The 22,128-nt window shown below is 41.2% G+C and overlaps 1 protein-coding gene across 2 annotated transcripts in view; it reads left to right on the top strand.

Moving 5' to 3' along the window:
- Positions 1-453: 453 nt before the first annotated feature.
- The window catches only part of LOC131232583 (disease resistance protein RPM1-like), a 34,604-nt gene continuing 12,929 nt past the window's right edge, over positions 454-22,128 (top strand). For both annotated transcript variants that reach the window (XR_009164890.1, XM_058228917.1), the window contains exons 1-2: positions 454-569; positions 18,474-21,264. Coding sequence is in view for 1 of the 2 variants with exons in the window: in XM_058228917.1 (XP_058084900.1) it covers positions 18,482-21,238 (2,757 nt within the window). In the remaining variant the exon portion in view is untranslated. The remainder of the gene's footprint in view (positions 570-18,473; positions 21,265-22,128) is intronic.

Below are 22,128 nucleotides of genomic sequence, written 5' to 3'. Positions count from 1 at the left end.
CCGTTTATAAGGTCGTACATATATACCTGGATGGAGATGAAAAATAAATATCATATTGATCCAAAACTTGTGTGACCCTAGGAAGGCTTCAATAGTAGACGTTCAATCTCTCACTGCTTTTTGTGTGGTTCATTTGATCTTTGGATCTGTCTTATTTTTTTACCTTGAGCCTCAAGATAATCTAGCCAAATGGAATGGCAGTTGGTATATAACACATACCTTATAATGGAACCCACATAGCTTGCAGACGTCTGCACACGCTCAATGGGTGATGTGTGGTACACCAGCCACTTTGCTTCCCTATCTCATTCCGTGGAGTGCACCTGCCATTATTCTATGAAAATAGCCTAGCTACCTTTTTAGTTAAGAAAGTTTTATTCATATGCTTGTCACTGAATTACCGATTCCATCTATTGCATCTGTTATTATTATGTGAAAATAGTACAAATGCCTTTTTAGTTAAGAAAGTCTTATTCACGTGCTTTTCACTGAATTGCTGCAGCAGCTGCTATTATTTGGTGCATTTTCTTCCCCTTCTTCTGAACTATGGAGAGATAGACAAAAACGAGGTAAACACTTTTCATTATTATCTATTTATCATATGGTTTTTATTTATGACCATGCTCGCTTCACTTGAGTAGTAACTACATAGGCCGGAGATACATTAGATCTGCCCCGTCTCCATCGGCTGCAGCATCACATTTTCACCATTAATCCTAAAACTCAATCAAATGGAAAAGGAAGCGTTGAGTAGGCTACACCATAAGGAACGTGTGAAATCATTCCTCAGGCTATATTCATTCACATGGGAAAATGATGCAGGATGAATGTGATTAGGTTGATCACTGTCTTCATCAAAGATAACAACTAATCCATGGAGCCTCTTTGGACTCCTCACAATCATTCCTCGAATCCATGAGGAAAGACTAAAAAAGAATATAAATAAATTCTAAAAGTTCAAAATTTCATTGATAGATAATAAAAACAGATTTACAACCCTTTAAATGGTGATACCAAACCTTACAAAAAATTTCATAATCAAACTCGAACTCAAACTCCCTAAAAATCATATAGTATCTGATTTGACTTGACCACATTATTCTCCTATTTTTTTCGGGCAATTTTCATGTTGGATATAACTCCTGTAGCTCAAAGGATGATGAGTTATAATCAAACTCGATACTACCGAATCTCGTAAATTTTGGCTAAAGTAGCTTCTCCTACCCCAAAATCACATGTGGTATGCCAAATAACTCATTTTAATTTGTGAGATACGCCTGTAGTAAGGTTCTGACGGTCTAGATCACCTCCATCTCCGAATCTTTTCTGATTTATCCTAAACATGAAAGTGTGTGCTACCCACTCCACATCATAAAAGTTCACCGTAAATGGGGATACCTGACTATGAGTCCCACTGATACCCATATCTATCCCATCAAATCCTCCGTCCAACTGCCAAACTACCGTGGCTTTGGTGGATCTCCGACTGTGTGGCCCAATGTGATTTGCGTGACTTACATCCACACCATCCATCCATTTTGAAGCTCACTTTTAGGGATCAATCCAAATATGAAGCGCATATCTAAATCTTAGGTTGACCACACTGCCCGGAAAAAAGTTGTGATTGATTACCCACCATTAAAAATTTTCTTGAGGGCCACTGGAATGTTTATTTGCCATCCATCCAGTTAATAAGGTTACAAAATTTAGAAGAAAGGACCACACAAATATCAACTTGATCTCAAACTTTTGTCGCCAACAAGAAGTTTGTTACTGTCAGTCACCACTATTTCCAGTGGTGTGGTCCATCTGAGATTTGGATCTGCTTCATTTTTGGTATCATGCTCCGTCAAAGTGGATGCAGGGCAGATACATCAGAGTGGGTCCCACAGTCACAGATCTACCCACCTCAGTTGATCACCAAAGCCGCCCACCCGTAGGAACATGGACTAAAACATCACTTGGTTTGGAAGATCTTAGCCATTTGTTATTTCCCATTGAATTGAGATTTATTGGTGAATAAATGGCTTAAAAAAAACGAAGCCCGAGAATCACGGGCCCGCCAATTCATTGAAAAAAGAGAGATACAACCTAGAACGGGTTCGGGCGGGTGAAAGACACCAAAATTGCAGACTGCAATTTTGGTGTCTTTCACCCGCCCGAACCCGTTCTAGGTTGTATCTCTCTTTTTTCAATGAATTGGTGGGCCTGTGATTCTCGGGCTTCATGTTTTATTTATTTATTTATTTATTTATTTATTTATTTATTAAGGTTTTAGGGTCATCAAGTCATTAAGATTTTCAGGCTATGCCCTTTCTACAACAGGCCTTTCAAATGGGATGGCCTGGATTAACAGGCATGAATGTCATGTGTGGAGTAGATGCATTCGTACCTTTAAATTAAAAATGGCAACAGTGCATGAAAATGAAATGCGCCATCTCAGGTGGCCAAACCACACGAAACACTAGTGATTGAACGCCCACAGTTAAAAAATTCCTAAGACCCACGGTAATGTTTAATTTCCACCTAACCTGTTGATTAGGTCACACAGACCTGGATGAAGGAAAAAAGCAAATATCAGTTGACCCAAAACTTGTGCCTGCCAATAACTTTTCAATGGTTGCGGTTCAATACCTACCATTTTATGTGGTGTGGTCCACCTGGGATTTGAATATGTATCATGGATGGGTGAATGTAGTGGGTAAAATACACGTGTCATGATGACCACCTCAGAGCTTTTTCCAGCACTAACTAGTACCGAACTTGGGATCATTTCAGAATCTGAGTCCATTACCATAAGCTCTGTGGAGCCCAATGTAATGTTTGTGTTACTTCCACTCCGTTCAGGTCACTACAGGAGGTAGTCTGGATGGAAAAGACCCACCTAATATCGTACCCTTTCATAAGTTGATTACCACTGGGCTTCAGGGAAAACACAAATATCAGCCTGATCAAAAACTTACGTGACCCTTGAGAAATACTCGACACTTGCATTTTCATCCCCATAATTTATTTATTTTTTTTTGTGGGGAGTCCCCATTTTTTTTAATGAGAACCATTGATATTACTCATAGGAAGAACAGGATACATGAAAACAGCCCTTTCAGTGGGACCAAGGCCAAAAAAGAGGAGGCCCCACCTATCATATCCTTTACAAAGAACCTATTAACAAATTCTAATTGATCCGAGGCCTGCCTTGTCCAAAACTATTCCTCCCTTTACCTGACAAGGGAGGTTGGAGGAGTCCCTGAAGAAACAAGATGCTTGCCTGGCACTGCCTTCCTTAACAAGCCCGTCAACCGGGCCGTTCGCCTCCCTCGGGATCAGGGAGATCCGAAAACAACCCTTATCAGCCAGCCTACGAATCCTAAGGAACCAGTATCTCCAGCACCAGGTAGGGGAGGAAAACCCATTCAGGCAGCCCACTAGCCAAGCTGAATTTGATTCAATCAGAACCTTGTTCAGCCCAAGGGAAACATAAAAGGCCATGCCATCGTGCAGAGATCGCATTTTAGCCATGTTGTTGGAGACGTTGCTGAAGCCAGAGCAGAAAGCGAAAATCAGGTTCCCGAGATTGTCCCTACAGATGCCGCTGCCCCCTACTGGGCCTGGGTTGGACAGAGCTGACCCATCAACATTAAGTTTCTACCAGCCAATGCTTGGCTTTTTCCATCTCACCAGAGATCGCTGGAGGAGAGCAGAGCGGGGCACGATGATGAATAGGATCAGGAACATCAGACCGCAGAGCGCACGCATGGTAGCCATGGAATATATTTCTCAACCACCAATTGGCCCTACGGATGATCGAGAGGGGCGAAATGTGAATGCCATCAAATCTGGCGCTGTTCCTAGCCCGCCAGATCTCCCAGATGAAGAATATCGGGGCCAGGCGCAAGGAGGCTAACTGGCCGGGATGAAGAAGGGGCCTCTGCCACCACCAATTGAGGCGGTCCTGAATCGAAGAATGATGGAACAGTGGAGCATGAAAGGAGACTGCAATGTACTTCCAAACATAAACAGCCAGCTCCCCATCCAAGAAGAGATGCTCCAGCATTTCAAGGAGAGGGCCTGGGTTGCGGGCAAAATCACAACACTCACATTTCGAAGCCAATTAAATCCCTTTGGCTTGGACATGCACGTCAACAGGGATGACCCCCTGAAGAAGTCTCCACAGGAATGAAGAGATTTAGGGGGAACCTTAGGATGCCACACCCAACTGGCCCAGGCTTTCTTCTGGCCATTGCTTCTACCAACACTCCAAACTGATTTTGACAAAACCACAACACACAAAACAGAATACTACAAACACAAGAAGAATGTTTGTGGTGAATTTTTCTACTCTCAACTAAGAGCTTTCCTGTCCATAATATAAATATTCTACAGCAATCTAGTTCCCCAATTTAGGGGTTAGTTATATTAATCTAGATCCCCAATTTAGAGGTCAGTTACATCAATCTAGATCCCCAATTTAGGGGCCAGTTACAGCAATTTATAGCAATTGGTCAGTTACAACAATTTACAGCAATCTAGATCCTTTATGTTAGGGGTCATATCGTTGACACCCCCCCTCAAATTGATGCTGGAGAATCAAGGAGCATCAATTTGTTTACAAAGAACTGATGCCAAGCGCGAGGGAGAGGTTTGGTGAGAATATCTGCAATTTGAAGATTTGTAGAAATGTGAGGAAGGGTAATGATGTTGTTTTCAAAAGCTTCGCGTATTGAGTGACAATCAACCTCTATATGCTTGGTACGCTCATGGAAAACTGGATTTGCCACAATCTGAATAGCACTCGTGTTATCAGCATGCAGGGGAGTAGGGACAGTTTGTGCAAATCCCAGTTCAGAGAGCAAGCCACGCAGCCAAGTAATTTCGGAACAGGCCAAGGACATAGCACGATATTCTTCCTCAGTGGATGATTTGGAAACTCGATCTTGTTTCTTACACTTCCAGGAAATCAATGCATTACCCAGATATATACACCATCCATTGGTGGAGCAATGTGTATCGGGGCAGCCAACCCAATCAGTAACACTATAAGTGACAAGTTGAAGAGGAGAACCCGAAGGAAAGGATAGCTCACGAGTAGGAGAACCAAGAAGATAGCGGATGATGCGTCGAACTACAACCATATGTAAATGACGCGGTGAAGTCATGAATTGACTCACAAGATGAACAACGTATGAGATATCCGGCAGAGTAATCGTTAAGTAGATGAGGCTCCCAACTAGTCACCGATATATATAATGTAGGGTCGGGAAGAAGATCACCATCATCTTGGCGAAATTTCACATTAACTTCCATAAGAGTATCAACCAGAACAGAGTGTAAGGCAGCCAAGATAGTAATATCTCTGATGTACTTCTGCTGATTTAGGAAGAGACCTTTGACACCTTTATGAACTTCAGGCCCTAAGAAATAGGTGAGGGAGCCAAGATCTTTCATGTGAAAGGAGGAACGAAGGGAAGCTAGAAGTTGTTGAATCAATACACTATCACTGCCGGTGATAATAATATCATCCACGTAGACAAGTAAAAGGATGATACCCAAAGATGTTTTGCGCAGGAATAGAGAATGATCATACTAGCTTTGCACAAAGGAGAGTTGAAGAAGTGTTTGTCGAAACTTCTCAAACCAAGCACGAGGGGCGTGTTTCAGCCCATACAATGAACGTTTCAAGCGACACACAGCGTTACCACTAGAACCAGAAATATCCGAGGGAGGGAGCATATAGATTTCTTCTTTAAGATCCCCACGAAGAAAAGCATTTTTGACATCCATCTGGTGGAAAGTCCAATCCTGAGAAGCGGCAATAGCGAAAATTATACGAACAATGGTCATTTTGGCCACCGGGGTAAAGGTTTCCTCGTAGTCAATGCCATATTCCTGATGATTGCCAAGAGCCACAAGGCGAGCCTTATATCTGTCCAAGGATCCATCAGATTTGAGTTTGACAGAGTAAACCCATTTACAACCAATGGGCTTGATAGAGGGTGGACATGATACAATGTCCCAAGTATTATTGTTCTGTAAAGCATCGAGTTCCTACTGCATGGCTTCTTTCCAACACTCATGTTTCATAGCCTGAGAGTACGAATTAGGTATAAAAATCGAGGGCAAGATAGCAACTAAAGATGTATGAGGAAAGATGTACCGATCAGGGGAGTAACCATAGTGATCAGGAGGATGAGAGAGGCGAGTGGACCATCGAAGAGGAGTAGCCACTGTGTCGGATGCAGATGTCAGAGGTGCCTCGTGAGGGGTTCCATTAGTAGAATTGTCATGCCTTTCTCACCTTTCATACACAAAACCAGGTCTAAACCGTGTGATAGTGGGGGAAGGAGTAGACACATCCTCAAAGTCAGGTAAAGAGCATATAGGTGTAGAGTTGGAAAACTCCATATGAGAGGCAAAAAAATATTTTTGTTCAAGAAAAACAACATTCCGAGAAGTCCGAATCCTATGAGTGACAGGATCGTAACATAGATAACCCTTTTAATTTGGAGCATAGCCAAGAAAGAAACAACGTACAGATTGAGCGGAGAGTTTGGTGCATTTGATGGAAGGGAGATGAACAAAGAAAACACAACCAAAAGGACGGAAATGGTTATACTTAGGTGGCCTTTGATGAAGAAGAAAAAACGGGGAGTGATGATGAAGATTAGAGCAAGGAAGGCAGTTAATCAAGTGCATAGCGGTAGAGAGAGCAGCCTCAACCCAGAATTGAGGTGGAACGGATGACTCAAGAAGCAAGGAATGAACCACATCAAAGAGGTGACGATTTTTCCTCTCAGCAACTCCATTTTGTTGAGGAGTGTACGGACAAGTCCGTTGAGAAATAATCCCCTTCTGTTGAAGAAAATCCTGGAATTTGTTGGACATGTATTCCCCCCCTGAATTAGAACGGAGGATTTTGATGTTGGTAGAAAATTGGTTTTCAATTAAAGCTAAGTATTTTTGAAAGGCATGAAAAACTTCAGATTTCCTCAGAAAATATATCCATATAAAGCGACTGTAGTCGCCAATGAAGGTGACGAAATACTTGAAATTAGCATGAGAGATCACTGGTGTTATCCCCCATACATCACTGTGAATCAAATTAAAGAAAAAGGCAATGAGTAGGAGGATCATGAGTTGGAAATGGAAGACTTTTGCTCTTTCCCAATTTGCAACTAGAGCACTCAAAATCAACATATTTAAGAGAAAATGAGATTTTATTATCCATCAAACCAGAATTTAATACAGAGAGAAGGGTCCTAGAATTTGGATGGCCTAACCAATTATGCCACAATTGACATTGACTCTTGACAGAGGTACAAAATAGAGAGAGCACACTTGAATCCCTAGGTTGTGTATGGAAGCGAAGAGGGAAGAGTCGTCCACTTTTACGCCCCTTCGCGATTGTCTTCCCTCACACTTGATCCTCCACAATGCAACCAGAACGAGGGAAAGAGACATGACAATCAGTACCAACTAATTGCCCAACAGAAATAAGATTAGCAGATAATCCAGGCGAATAAAAAACATTTTGCAAGGATGGGGAAGAAGAGATATCACCGACGGCGGTGATGGGAAGACAGTCCCCATTGGCAGTATGGACTTGCAAATTTCCATCATACTTTTTTACATTGACAAGATTGTCAGAGGAAAAGGTCATGTGATTCGAAGCACCAAAGTCAACAAACCACAAGTCAGAGAGAGATTGATGCTTACCTGTGAGACCAAGTGAAGAGAATGCAGATAAGATCATTTGCTGGACTGTTTCAAGTGTGAGAGAAGGTGTTGCTGATTGTGAAGGCATGGAGGCTGAAGTCATGGAGTTAGGGGCTATATTATCTACGGAGGTATGAAAAGCTCGTGGATTGCGATTCTGAGGGCGTTTCTGACATTCAGAAATGATGTGGCCCTTTCCTTTACAATAATTACAGAATTTCTTTTGACACTGATTAGCAATATGGCCAAACTCCTTACAACTGTAACATTGGACATTGATCATATTCCGAACCCGTTGTTTTCCTTGTGCAACGTATGAAACATTGAGAACATTGGGGGAACTTTCCTGTTGTTCTAAAGTTGCTTGAGTCAAGCAACGCTGCTCCTCCCTAAGGAGTTCATGTAGACAAATATCCAAGGATGGCAAGGGAGTCCTGATCATGATGTTGGAGTGGACATTTTCAAATTCATGTCGTAGTTTCATCAAAAATTGGTCTCGTTGAGTAGTTTGATGAACTGTTTGAATAGCTTCTAGAGCATTATTGGGGACTGATGCATACACGATGTCTGTATATTCAGTCCATAAATTGATAAAACCTGAATAATACTCCTGAATAGACATATTTCCTTGAGTATTGTTGGCGACTTCATACTCCAATTGAAATCTTCGAGCCGAACTATCTTGATTATACACCTTCTTCAAATAATCCCACATAGCTTTGGCTGTCTTATAGGGTCGTAGATTGAGAATAATGGCGGGATCCATGGAGCTTAATATCCAGCTCATAATACAAGCATCCTTTGCCTCCCATTGAACGACCGTTGTTGGATCAATGGGCTTGGTGTCGGATCCATCAATATACCCCCATAATTCCTTCCCCTTAATATAGATTTGGAATTGAAATGCCCAAACAAAATAATTCTTACCCAAAAATCTGATGTACACGAACTCAGATTTCTCCATAGGCGAGTTGTAAACAATATCAAGAAGAAAGAGAATCAAATCAAGTAAATCTGATGCTGCACAAGAATGCCACAGAACTAGTGGTGAAGAACCTCCACCCCTTGCCAAGATCCAACTTCAAAAAGGCCCAGAATTGGATACTATGAAAATACCCAAGAAGACGACCTCTTTATGCCCAACGAAATCACAAATCGAATAAAGATTGTTCTAAGACGATGGCAAGAGACCGGGATCAGATACCATGACAAAACCACAACTCACAAAACAGAATACTACAAACATAAGAAGAATGTTTGTGGTGAATTTTTCTACTCTCAACTGAGAGCTTTCTTGTCCATAATATAAATATTCTACAGCAATCTAGTTCCCCAATTTAGGAGTCAGTTACATCAATCTAGATCCCCAATTTAGGGGTTAGGGGTCAGTTACATCAATCTAGATCTCTAATTTAGGGGTCAATTACAGCAATTTACAGCAACAGTAATTTACAACAATTGGTCAGTTACAGCAATTTACAGCAATCTAGATCCTTTATGTTAGGGGTCATATCGTTAAAAGATTTGACCAAGAATTTGCCAGCAGGATCGAGGGGCTAGATAGGACGTTCAACGCCAGCAGAACAACAGAAGCCACGTACCTTTCTGAATGTGGTCGAGGATCCAGGGAGGGAGGGGAAAAGGGATATTTGGCTTGACCCCATTTTCACCAAGGAAATCAGCCACGTGGAGATCCGAAAGTTTCGGAGGAATGAGAAGAGCACTTGTGTCTGGGCTCATGTACGTAAAATGTGTTGGCCAAACAAATTAACAGAATAGATATAACACAAATATCACTATGGGCCAACAGAGCTTAGGGACTAAGCATACAATCCCAAGTCAGTCGGGGCCTTTTCTAGGTGTACTCACCTCACACCATGGAACGAGGAAGACGTGCAAGATCAAAGATGCTCATCCTACTTTCTACATAACATGTCTAGAAAATCAGGCTGACCTGATCAACTGTTCATCTTATTTCAAAAGTTTGGCCCACCTAGTAATCACTTTGGCCTACTTAATAAACAAACACTTTACTCAGTGGGAATAGCCTGATGAGTGGCCCCATCTTTCACATGTCTGCCTCTTTAGTGAGTGCACTCAGCACTCTTCTTGCTCGACAAGATAGAAGGAAGCCATATGAAGAAGAAACGTACAGTATTTTCGTCTTTAAAATCATACTTTCTATGGATTATTTTATCACTCGCTGTTCTTTTCAGATTTTGTGCGAGTTTCATCAAACTCTCATTTCAATAACTGAAAGCTGAGAGTTCTCCTGCCAAAGAGAAGCATCCTTTAATCTCTATTTGTATTTTAAGGTATGGTTATCTCTCTACTAATTGAGTTTGTTTTCAACATGCAATTAGGCTCACCACCATTTGTCGTCCTATCCTGCCCATATGGTGGGATGATCAATTCAATGTCCATGTCTTCCTATTGTTTTACTTGGGTCACATTTCAATTTTTCTTTTTATTTCTGAATAAATTTATACGTGCATGCCTTTTAACATCCATTTCTTTCTGTTGTTTTACTTGGGTCACATTTCAATTTTTCTTTTTATTTCTAAACAAATTTATACATGCCTTTTAACATCTATCCTTAGATAAAGATATGTATCGACAACTATATGGAAAGCTATACAGATTTCTTAGGATAGTATTCAAATTGTACAAATACAGTGTTGTGAATGAAATATGATAAAGAGAATTCTCCGCAATTCCTTCTCACTTTAGTGAATTTTTTATTTTCAATAAATACTGAACATCCATGGAACCCATTTATTTTGTGTGAGTATTGCGAGTGCAAGCTCACGCGTTTATATTCTCCTCATTATTTCTAGTAGTACGCTATTTGTGTGAATACTAGTGTGCAAGCTCGCGTGTTTATCAGAAACCCCATCCACACACCACCACATGTGTTGGTGTGGCGTACTAGTGTAACATCTAAGGGATTTGTCTAGTAAGTTTAACCATCTGTCTTTCCCATCAATCATTCTGGTCTATTCATCAGGTAGGGCATAATTTTATATATACTAGATGGTTAAGAAAATTTAGTGTCACCCTCTACAGTTAAGATAGATACTAATTGTGCACTCTTATGCTTGAGTTACGGTACATAATCTGTAGACTCAATGTACTTAAATCAATGAATCACATTATTTTGATAAAGTTATAATATAATTTGAATTCTATGTTCTCATTAATATCCATCAATACACTCATATAAACTACTAATCCATTCATAAGCATTCACCACAACACATTTATAATAATCAAGAATAAAACCAAAAATATTTATATCCACCCATTTGAATCTTTTATTAAGTCATTGTTCAGAATCATCAAGTTATTCCAAAAAATTATAAAATCTAAATAAAAACTCATTTCGAAATAGAAATGAGAATAATAATAGGAAACACATATCTCATTTAATCATTCTACTGATCCAGCGAAGTAAGCTTGTCTTCGATTAAATATGATCACTACTTCTGTGGATCATCCACTAGTTTGGCCTCATGCTCTTGCTCTTGAGTCGCTGTATCTGTTTCAATTTCATTTATGTAGTTTTTTTTATTAATACAACATCAATTGGCCATGACTAGTGAGTGAACCTATTATATGTCGCGCACAATACAATTAAAATAATACGCACTATTGGGGATTTGTGCTGCAGAATCACACAGATCTAGATCTAGGATAGCAAACCAAGACCAACAAGCAATCATAAGAGAACACAAAGTTTTAACGTGGAAAACCCTTGTGGGAAAAAACCACGGCACAAAGCGATAGAAATCCACTATGAAAAGAAATTACAAGAGAGAGGACTTACTTGTTTCAAACAATCTCAAATCTCACCCTTGCTACACCCTTTGATAACCCTAGAACCCTTTAAGAACCCTTGAAAAACTTTTAGAAAGCTTTAGAATACTTTAGAATAGCCCTAGGGACCCTTATTTATAGTTTATGAAACTCCACTTACGCACTTTGTCCGAAAAAGTCTGAAAACCGCCTCAAATTTACGCAGTCTGTGTAGGATCTACGTAACCTTGACTGGTCGATGGACTCCCTTGATCGGTCGAGCCATCCCCTCGACTGGTCGAGCAGCCCGGACACCAAAAATAATAGCTCATTGGACTTTGAGTCGAGCGGCTCACTCGACCGGTCGAGCCAGACGCTTAACCGATAGAAAGACCCAAAGAAAAACCAGATTTAAGGCATCTCTGCCAACAATCTCCATTATGCCTTCAATCTTCAACCGTGTAGCTTGCTGACCTCTTCTCTTATCTCTTTATCGCATCATAGCTTCAGTCAACGCTTCTCGTACACACCCCATCCTTCTTTTACGCCATCGTCAAGCCCAAAGAAATTGCACAGAACTTGAACTTCTCTGTAGGAACGACCTTGGTGAGCATGTCTACTGGATTCACGCTGGTATGAATCTTCTTCAGTGTCATGCCTCCTTCCTTAAGCACATGTCGGATAAAGTGGTGACAAACATCAATGTGTTTAGTACATGAGTGATAAACAGAATTTTTTAGTCAAATTGATAGCGCTCTCATTATCACAATTAACCAACCCGGCCTCCTGTTGAAGTCCTAACTAATTTATCACGCCTCTGAGCCAAACACCTTCTTTAAACGCTTCCGTCACTGTCATATATTCTGCTTCGATCATGGAAAGAGCCACCCGGACTGAAGCTTCGACATCTAACTGATTGATCCACCCGCTAGTACAAACGAATATCCTGAAGTAGACTTCTTGGAATCTATACTGCCTACGTAGTCAGAATCCACATACCCTACCAACTTTGTCCCTGTTTTCTCAAAAGTTAAGACGCAGTCTTTCGTACCTCGAATGTATTGAAGTAGTTATTTCACCGCTTCCCAATGTTGTTTACCGGGGTTTGACATGTATCTGCTCATAACACGACTGCCTGTAAAATATCTAGTCTGGTACAGATTATGGCATACATTAAACTGCCAATCGCATTCGAATAAGGCACATGAGACATAACTTGTTTTTCCTCATTTGATTTAGGATATTGTTCTAAGGAAAGCTTGAAGTGAGCCGCGTGGGGAACGCTCACCGGCTTTGCTTGGTCCATCCCATACTTGATGAGCACCTTCTCAAGGTAATCTTCCTGTAATAACCAAAGCTTGCTCTTCTTCCTATTTCTATGAATATCTACACCAAGAACCCTCTTTGCAACCCTCAGATCTTTCATCTCGAATGTCCCTGATAATTGAGTCTTCAGTATGTTGATTTCAGACATATCATGATAGGTGATTAACATATCATCAACATACAGTAGTAGGATGATGAATTTTTCATCACTCAGTGTCTTGTAATAGACACAATGATCGTATTTACTCCGAGTAAATTTCTGACTCACCATGAAAGAACCAGAATTTTTTATACCATTGCCTAAGCAACTGTTTTAGGCCATACAACGACCTCATTAACCTACAAACCTTTTTCTCTTCCCCTTTAACTTCATAACCCTCTAGTTGCTTCATGTAGATCTGCTCTTCCAATTCCTCGTGCAGAAATACAGTTTTCACATCCATCTGTTCCAGCCTGAGATCATATTGGGCAACCAGCGCCAACATGAATCTAATAGATACCTGCTTAACCACCGGCACGAATATCTCTATGAAGTCGATTCCTTTTCTCTAAACATAACCCTTCGCTACCAACCTTGCTTTGTATCTATCCTGTTTCCTTTTGAATAACCACTTGGATCCGATCGCTTTTCGGCCCACGGGAAGCTCCACCAGCTCCCATGTGTGATTTTTGTGCAACGAGTCCATCTCATCGTCCATAGCCACCTTCCACTTTTCTGCATTAGGCTCATCAAGAGCCTCCTGAATAGTAGATGGGTCCCCCTCATCTGTAATGAGGGCATATGCAATATTAGAGTCGTCTCGATCATGTGGTGGATTCCTTCTCACAGGTGGCTACTCCACCTGATCTTGTACCTCTGTTTTCGCGTCTATCTCTGCCTAAGTATCATCTAAGTCAATTTGGACATCTACGATCAACCTTTCTAGTTCATCTTGCTCCTCTTGATCATTCTTGTAAAATAGAAAGCTTTCATCGAATCTGACGTCAGGCTAATGATGACCTTGCGTGTGACCTTGTCGAATAACCTGTAACTTTTCACACCAATGTCATAACCAATAAAGATGTACTTTTTGGCTCTATAGTCTAGTTTATCTCTCTTAACTGACGGTATATGAGAGTAAATTTCACAACTAAATATGCGCAGATCTGAGTAGTCAATTTTCTGACCACTCCATACTTCCTTTAGAATATTACATTCAATTGCCATTGAAGGAGATCGGTTCACCAAATAACAAGCTGTGTTAATGGCCTCTGTCCATAGGTCATTGCCCAACGCAGCATTACTTATCATGCATCTGACCTTCTCCAGGAAAGTTTGATTCATTTACTCAGCCACGCCATTTTGCTCAGGCGTGTGGCGTACTATGTTGTGCCTGATGATCCCTTCGTACTTGCAATACTCATTAAACTCAGTGGAAGTAAATTCTCCACCTTTGTCAGTCTTTAAAACCTTTATTTTCTGCCCTAACTGTTTTTCCACCATTGTCTTCCATTGTTTGAATATGGTGAAAATTTCGAATTTACATTTCATAAAGTAAGCCCAAACTTTCCTGGAGTAATCGTCAATGAATGAAACAAACCATGACGACCCCCTAATAGAAACTTCTGGCGATGGCCCCCATACATTAGAGTGCACATAATCAAGCACTCCCTTACAAACATGTTTTCCAGATTTAAAAGACAATCTAGATTGTTTACCATATTTACAATGTTCGCATATATCTAAATTAGAATTTTTAAAAGTTGGAAGAAGCCGCTGAATTTTCTTTCTTCGTTTTAGGATTTCTACAATATTTATTTATGTCCAGACAACCCACAATTCCAACACTTTAATTTTCCTTTGCCCTTGCAATTGGATTTGGATCTAGGTCTTGAAGACCCTGTACCTCGCTCAGAATCTCTGTCCCTCGTAATCAGTGCATCTGAAGATACCCCCATGTCGTCGTTTAGCTTCATTGATATGACAAAACAAAACATTTTACAACTTAGGCTATTCGGGTAGGGCCCAAAGCTACACAACAGCCCTGCCTATCATATCATATACATTTGGGTGACTCTTTAGTTCTCTAACAGCGCCTAAACCCACTTTATCCAAAAGAAAACAACCCTTGATTAGCCGGGGGAGGGAGGAAACCTCCCGAAAGGTTCTAATAGATTCTAGCCTACTTCCCTCTTTAGCTAGCCCGTCGGGCCCATTTATTTCTCTAGGGATGTGGGAGAAACGAAAGGTTCCCCAAGCACCGAGATTTCTGATTCTAGTTAGCTAATATTTTCATTTCCAGGCACAGGTTGACTTCCCGGATATGCAATCCACCACTCATTTGGAATCAGATTCTATAAGCACTTTATGTAGACCAGTAGACACGCACATCTCCATACCATCAAAAACAGCCTGAATTTCAGCCATGTCATTGGACACAGTCCCATACCCACTGAAGAAAGCAAAAATCATATCGCCTTTACTATTTCTACAAATACCTCCTCCACCTGCTGGCCCTGGATTGGCTAGAGCAGAGCTGTCCACATTTAATTTCAAACAGCCCCCAGATGGCCTGATCCATTTGACGATATTAAAGGCCGGAGACGGGCAGGTCTGGGGGGCCTGACGCATAGCTAAGGGATCGAGAGAGGCTGAGGACGGCTGCCGAGGGGCTCTCTTAAATTGAAGGGAAATGGCCTCCATCCACCATTTGAACTTGATAAACAGGCCAAGAACAGAAAACAGGCTTCCCTCAAACCTGGCTGGTTCCTGGCCCTCATCTATATGGTTTCATGCATTTATGGTCCATTTGAGGAGCGAACCAACCTGATCAATGCGGCCCATTTTTAGAATGCATAACTCATTCAACTATCTTTGAATCTGCACATAGTGAGGGCCTCAATCATGCACACGCAAATATTTGTCGGCACAGAATCTATGTACGAGCGTGGATGGCATCAGTGTTTCCATGATCATGGAAATTCAAACGCACAGAATTTGGTGATTTTGTTTCAAGGAAAGCTTCCATAAATTTGAATCCCATTTAAAATTGAATTCCAGATGGAAGTATTTTAATCAGATTCGTTGATTTTGCAAAACATACAGTGAAATCCGTTTAGACATGCCACGCTGATTACTCATGGTTAATATCCGAGCCATCCACGCACAGGTCTCATGCTGTAATCCTCCAATATGAGAGGCTTTTCTTTGGGTGTCAGTGTTCCCATCCACGGTAGGACTCATTAGTTGAGCAGTTTGGATAATTGAAACATGTCACTAGGTCCAATGCCCCTGATCCCAATTTAACTTCGGTGTGCCCAGGAAAAGGCTTCAATTGCTACCATCCCCGTCCATAGTTTTCCCTGTAATGTGGACCACCTGAGTTTTAGATGATCTTAAGTTTTCGAATCACACCTAAACTGATCTGTCTCAAATGATGTGCGGATTGGATGTCACACAAATATTACAGTACAACCCACATGGGTTGTCATAAGGAATTTTTTTATAATGGTAATCTTGTTCGTGTTGCTCACCTGAGTCATGGGTTAGCTCATTTTTTTTGGAAACATTGCCAAATAAATGGTAAGAGCATCATGTGGGCCCCACTTACCATGATCAGCCATGTGCCCAAAAATGAGGCCAATCTATCACTTAGGTGGGCCATATGAGCAGGAGCAGTTGGGAGGGGGAGGTCGTGCCCTCTCAAGTGTTCCTTATACTGCGGCCCACCTAAGTCATGGATTGACTTGATTTTTTAGTCCATTGTCAAACATGATTTCCCAATAGTTAGAATGGATATCCTGAACACATTATTATCTGCCCACGCAACTACTTGTGGTTCAACCTGTTATTTGTTGGCCCCACCGTGATGTGTTGACATGTACCTCATGCATGTCGTCCATTGTTTATGTTGTACTTAAAAATTAGGCAAATCCATGACTCAAGTGGCCACAACAATAGGAATAGTCGAGAGTAGACACCTACGCCGGATTCTCGTAGAAGGCTAACAATGCTGCGTATATGCCATCCAATCCATCAATATAGGAATAGTCGAGAGTAGACACCTACGCCGGATTCTCGTAGAAGGCTAACAATGCTGCGTATATGCCATCCAATCCATCAATATGAAATACCTTAACCTCCCCCAGGCGCTGGTAGTCTTGAAAAATCAAGCTATGTTGAGACTTGGATGGGCCAGTGATAGGTGTCCACTTCATAGCTCTCTCTCTCTCAACAAGGCTGGGCGTCCATTTCAACTCTTCCTACACGTTGGCCCACATGGATTGGCCTAATGGGGCCAAATGAGATAACAAATACATGATAGTTGTAGTAGATGTCATCAACAGATCACATGGGGCTGATGTAGAGTGGGTTGTGGACACTTTCAGGGCCAAGATGGACCAAAAACGGTAAAAGTGATCAGGACCGTCAGAACTCTAAAGTAGGTGTATCTCGCAAACTAGAATGAGTTATTTGACATACCATATATGATTTTGGGATAGGAGAAGCTACTTTAGCCAACCAACCCCTCTAAGCCGGGCTGCCCATGTCGGATTTGGGAGAGTACATCACATCGATGGTCGAAATCCCATTTTATTTCTATTTTTTACTATTTATAGTGAGTACTTTTGATCTGTTGAGTTCTAGGAGTCTTACTAAACATGAAAAGAGCTTTAAAACATTGAGAATAATGTGGTTATGCCAAATTGGATGCTTACTATTTTTGGCCGAAAACCATGAAGTCTAGTATAAATCATGACCATCTATAAATAATAAGTTTACTATTTATAGTAAGTCACATTTTTAAAGAGTTTGACAATGAAACTTCATCCTAGATTTGATATCACTGTTTAAATGGTTGTAAATTCATTTTTATCATCAATCCAAAAAAAAAATAAAAATTGAATTTATTAGAATTTATTTCTATTTTCTATCTTCTATTTTCTCCCTTGGATTCAAGGACTCGCGGTGAGGAATCTAGATAAACTCTATGGATTCAGAGTAGTTATCCTTGAGAAAGACAGTGATCGACATATTGCGTCCACCAATCAGGGACCCACAACAACCTTTTGCACACACACGTCCGTGTGTAGAGAGAGCATCCCCGCCAAGTCCGGCTAGGGCAGGCTCCAGAGTCATGTGTATGCGAAATCCATTCGGACTATCTAGTTCATCACTTAGGTTCAGAGCCAAATATTTAGGCAGATCCATTATTCAGGAGAGCCACATAAGTGCAACATGTTTGCCGGGGGGACACCATTTTGTGTATGTGAAATCTAGTCCATCTATTACGTGTATCACCCAATGTTATGCCCAGGGCCCAAATCCCAGTCTATAACGAAATTTAGGTGGGCCCAGGTATTATCATTCGTTCCCAACTGGTTCCCTTGGTGTAGCCCACCTAAATTATTGACTCCCCTTGTTTGTTTGGCCCTGGACCAACATGATCCAATGTATCTAATCGTCCGAGTAAATTTCACATGCATATCACGGTGGGGGAAGTTTATCTCGGTTTTATTCCACGGGAGACCCATCTCTCTACGAATAGAGACATACCAGTATGATGCATACATATATGCAAGCACACAGTAATATATAGCCGAAAGAATAACGTAATATTTCTTTCTGACGTCGATTGTCTTCTTTTACTATTTTACAGAAATTCCGATGGCAGAGAGTGTTGTTCAATTCTTGTTAGAAAACTTAAGAGCCCTTCTAAATGAAGAAGTATCTCTACTAAAAGGAGTACGCAAGGAAGTTAAAGAAATCAAGAAGGAACTTGATAGAATGCGAGCCTTGTTGAGGGATGCTGATAGAAGAAAGGATAGCAATGAAGAAATGAAAACATGGGTGGGAGAAGTAAGAGACGCTGCACATGATGTGGAGGATATCATCGACGAGTTCTTGCATCGCATGGACAGGCCACGACGAGGTGGATTCAAGGGTTTTCTTGTTGACACTATCTATATCCCCAAGAATATCAGCGACAGGCATCAGTTCGCCAGGCGACTTCAAGAAACCAAGGTTAATGTTCAGAATATTTTTCAGCGAAGACCCAGCCAAATAGAAGAAGTCACCAGATCCTCTGATGTTAGTGAACAGTGGCAACGTGATGTAGAAACTACTGTTTTCAAAGCGGACAATGACATTGTGGGGATGACGAAAGAAATAGATTTGATAGACGGATGGTTAGTGGAGGAAGAAAAACGGCGCACGGTGATTTCAGTGACAGGGATGGGTGGGGTGGGCAAAACCACTCTTGTCGCTAAAGCCTACAAGAATCAACAAGTAAAGAAGCTCTTCGACTGTTACGCATGTGTTTCTGTCTCACAGTCTCTTAGAATTGTTGAGCTACTGCGAAGCATCATAAAACAATTACTTGAGGCTAAGAAAGAGGCTGTTCCAAATGACTTTGCCACCAAAGATGCCGGCGACTTGAGGCGGATAGTTAGAGGGCTTCTGGAATCAAAAAAGTACCTCATTATCTTGGATGATGTCTGGACTATGAATGATTGGAATAAATTAAATGTCATATTTTCAGATTGTGGATGTGGAAGTAGGTTAGTAGTTACCACGAGAGACTTTAATGTGGCTTCTTCAGCAGGAGAGGGAAGACGTGTCTGCAAGCTTCAACTTCTAGATCAAGAAGAGGCCTGGGTGCTCTTCTGTAAGAAGGCATTTCCGAGTGAACCCTGTCCTTTAGAGCTTGAGCCATTGGCTCGATCTATGGTAGAAAACTGTGAAGGCTTGCCACTTGCTATTATTGCCATGGGCGGCCTCCTGTCATTGAGAGACAAGACTGCATTGGAATGGAATCGAATCTACAAAAACCTGAGCTGGCAATTGACAAACAATCAAATGCTTGAACCAGTAAAGCGCATCCTGTTGCTTAGCTTCTATGATCTACCTTACCGGCTTAAGCATTGTTTCCTGTATTGTTGCATGTTTCCGGAGGATTACTTAATTCACCACAATCAGCTGATTTGGTTGTGGGTGGCAGAGGGTTTTGTGGAGGAGACGGGTAAAATTACAATGGAGGAGGCAGCAGAAGACTATCTGAAGGAACTCATCCATCGAAACATACTTCAGGTTGTTGAGACGAACGAGTTTGGAAAGTTGAAAGCTTATCGAATGCATGATATTGTGCGTGAAGTGGCAATATCAGTAAGTCAGGAAGAAAGGTTCTGCATGACATACAATGAGCTGCAAGCAGGGCAAAATGGCAAAGTCCGCCGCATGTCAATCCACAGTAGTGGTGAAATTAATAATTCGAGTGTAGGTATGACACATCTTCGTTCCTTCATGGTGTTTGACGGAAACATGTCGTTTTCATCTGCTTTAAATACGATGGCATCAAGCTTTAGATTGTTGAGGGTCCTAAATCTAAGAGGGATTCCTATCGAAAGCATACCAGATGAAGTGACAAACATGTTCAATTTACGGTATCTAAACTTGAGGAAAACTAAAGTTAGGGAGCTTCCCGAATCTTTATGGAAGCTACAGAACCTTCAAACACTGGACGTCATGAATACGGAGCTAGAGAGGCTGCCAAGTGGGATTGTGAAGCTACGTAAACTACGACACCTGTTTATTTATCGAATTACTGACAAGCTTTATGATGATTTTGATTTCATCATTAGCATCCAAGTTCCTATAAGAATATGTAATTTAACAAATTTACAGACTCTATTTTTTATTGAAGAGAAAGAAGGGGAGGTTGTTAAACAAGTTGGGAACTTAACCCAACTTAGAAGTCTTGGCATTTCTAAGGTCAGAGAAATCGATGGAGCTGAGTTGTGCAATTCAATCGGGAAGATGAAACACCTTCTGAAGTTGACTGTGAATGCAACTACAGAGGAAGAGACACTTCAATTGGAAGCACTCTCTCCCAACACTCCATCGCTTCTTCAAAAGCTTTACCTGAAGGGGCGTTTGGAGAAGGTGCCTCGATGGCTTAACTCCCTTTTGAACCTCACCAATTTGTCTTTGCATTGGTCAAAACTGGGAGAAGAAGATCCTCTTTCATCAATCCAAGCATTGCCCAATCTGATGTACCTTTACCTTTACAGGGCCTATGAAGGGCAGCAGTTGTGTTTCCGCGATGGACGGTTTACTAAGCTCAGGAGCCTTTATTTACGGGATATGAATCAACTAAATCATATAGTAATAGAAAAGGGAACATTGGCAAGCATCGAAGAGATAATTCTGGTGAACTGTGGAGGGTTGAAGACTCTTCCTGAAGGGATTGAATATCTCACCGGACTCCAAGAGCTCCGCTTAGTGGGCATGCCAATGGAATTGACAGATAAGTTGAAACTAAAAGATGGAAGCGAGGAGGACCGTAGAAAGGTGGGGCACATCCCCATCATCCAGCGTGGACAGTCGACAGAAGCGGAGGGATGGCTCACGGAACGACTCAACTAGTCATCTATCCTTCATTCGTTGATGAGGTAAGTATAGCTGTACAAAGTATCTTTTCTCGATGAATGTGTAAATTTATAAATTTATTTCCAAAATATATTGTGTTATAAGTCACTTGGTAGGCTAAGTGTACGGAGTAAACTCTGTGCAATCCATTGTGATTTATGTATTTTGTCCACTCCATACAGCCATTTTAGAAGATAATTATAAAGCTTGGGACCAAAAATTAAATATATCCAAAGCTCACTTAACCACAGGAAATGATATGAATTTAACGTCTACCCGTGGGCAGATAAGTTTCCGATGAAACTGATATTTGTATTTTCCCTTCATCCATGTCCGTGTGATCTTATGAGTAGGTTGGATGACAAATAAACATCACTGTGGGCATTAGGAAAGTTTTAATAGGTGGAAATCATTTTTACACATGTTTTCTGTAGTGTGGTCGACCTGAGCTTTGGATATGCTTCAATTTTGGGCTCAATGCCCTACAATAAGCTGAAAAACGATTAGACAGTGTGGATGAAGTACATACACTCACAGTGGGCCCAGCAGAATTTACTCAGTGGGATAAAAGTCTGTTGAGTCGCTCGGTACACAATCCAATTTCGAGATGTAGTGCCTGATCCTTCCTTAGTAGGCCCAGTTTGAATCGATGCAGCAACCTTTGACTGTGTATCCTGTATAAATAAAAAGTTTGGATCATTAGTAGGAATCATTTGAACGAGGCCTAAATCCCTATCCCTTGCCACCACACTTTCGGATGGACCAACGTGGGACGCATATATTAGATTTGGACCCTTGTCTGCAGCGGATGGTGCTTTACCCTAAAAACCACAGCCCGCTAGTTGGACGGAAGATGCACTGCAAGAAACGACAGCATTGCCGGCCCA

The sequence above is a fragment of the Magnolia sinica genome, chromosome 18 (assembly GCF_029962835.1).
Source record: "Magnolia sinica isolate HGM2019 chromosome 18, MsV1, whole genome shotgun sequence".
NCBI classification, from domain to species: domain Eukaryota; kingdom Viridiplantae; phylum Streptophyta; class Magnoliopsida; order Magnoliales; family Magnoliaceae; genus Magnolia; species Magnolia sinica.
Note: the sequence above shows the minus strand (reverse complement) of the source record. Positions and strands in the feature narration are given on the sequence as shown.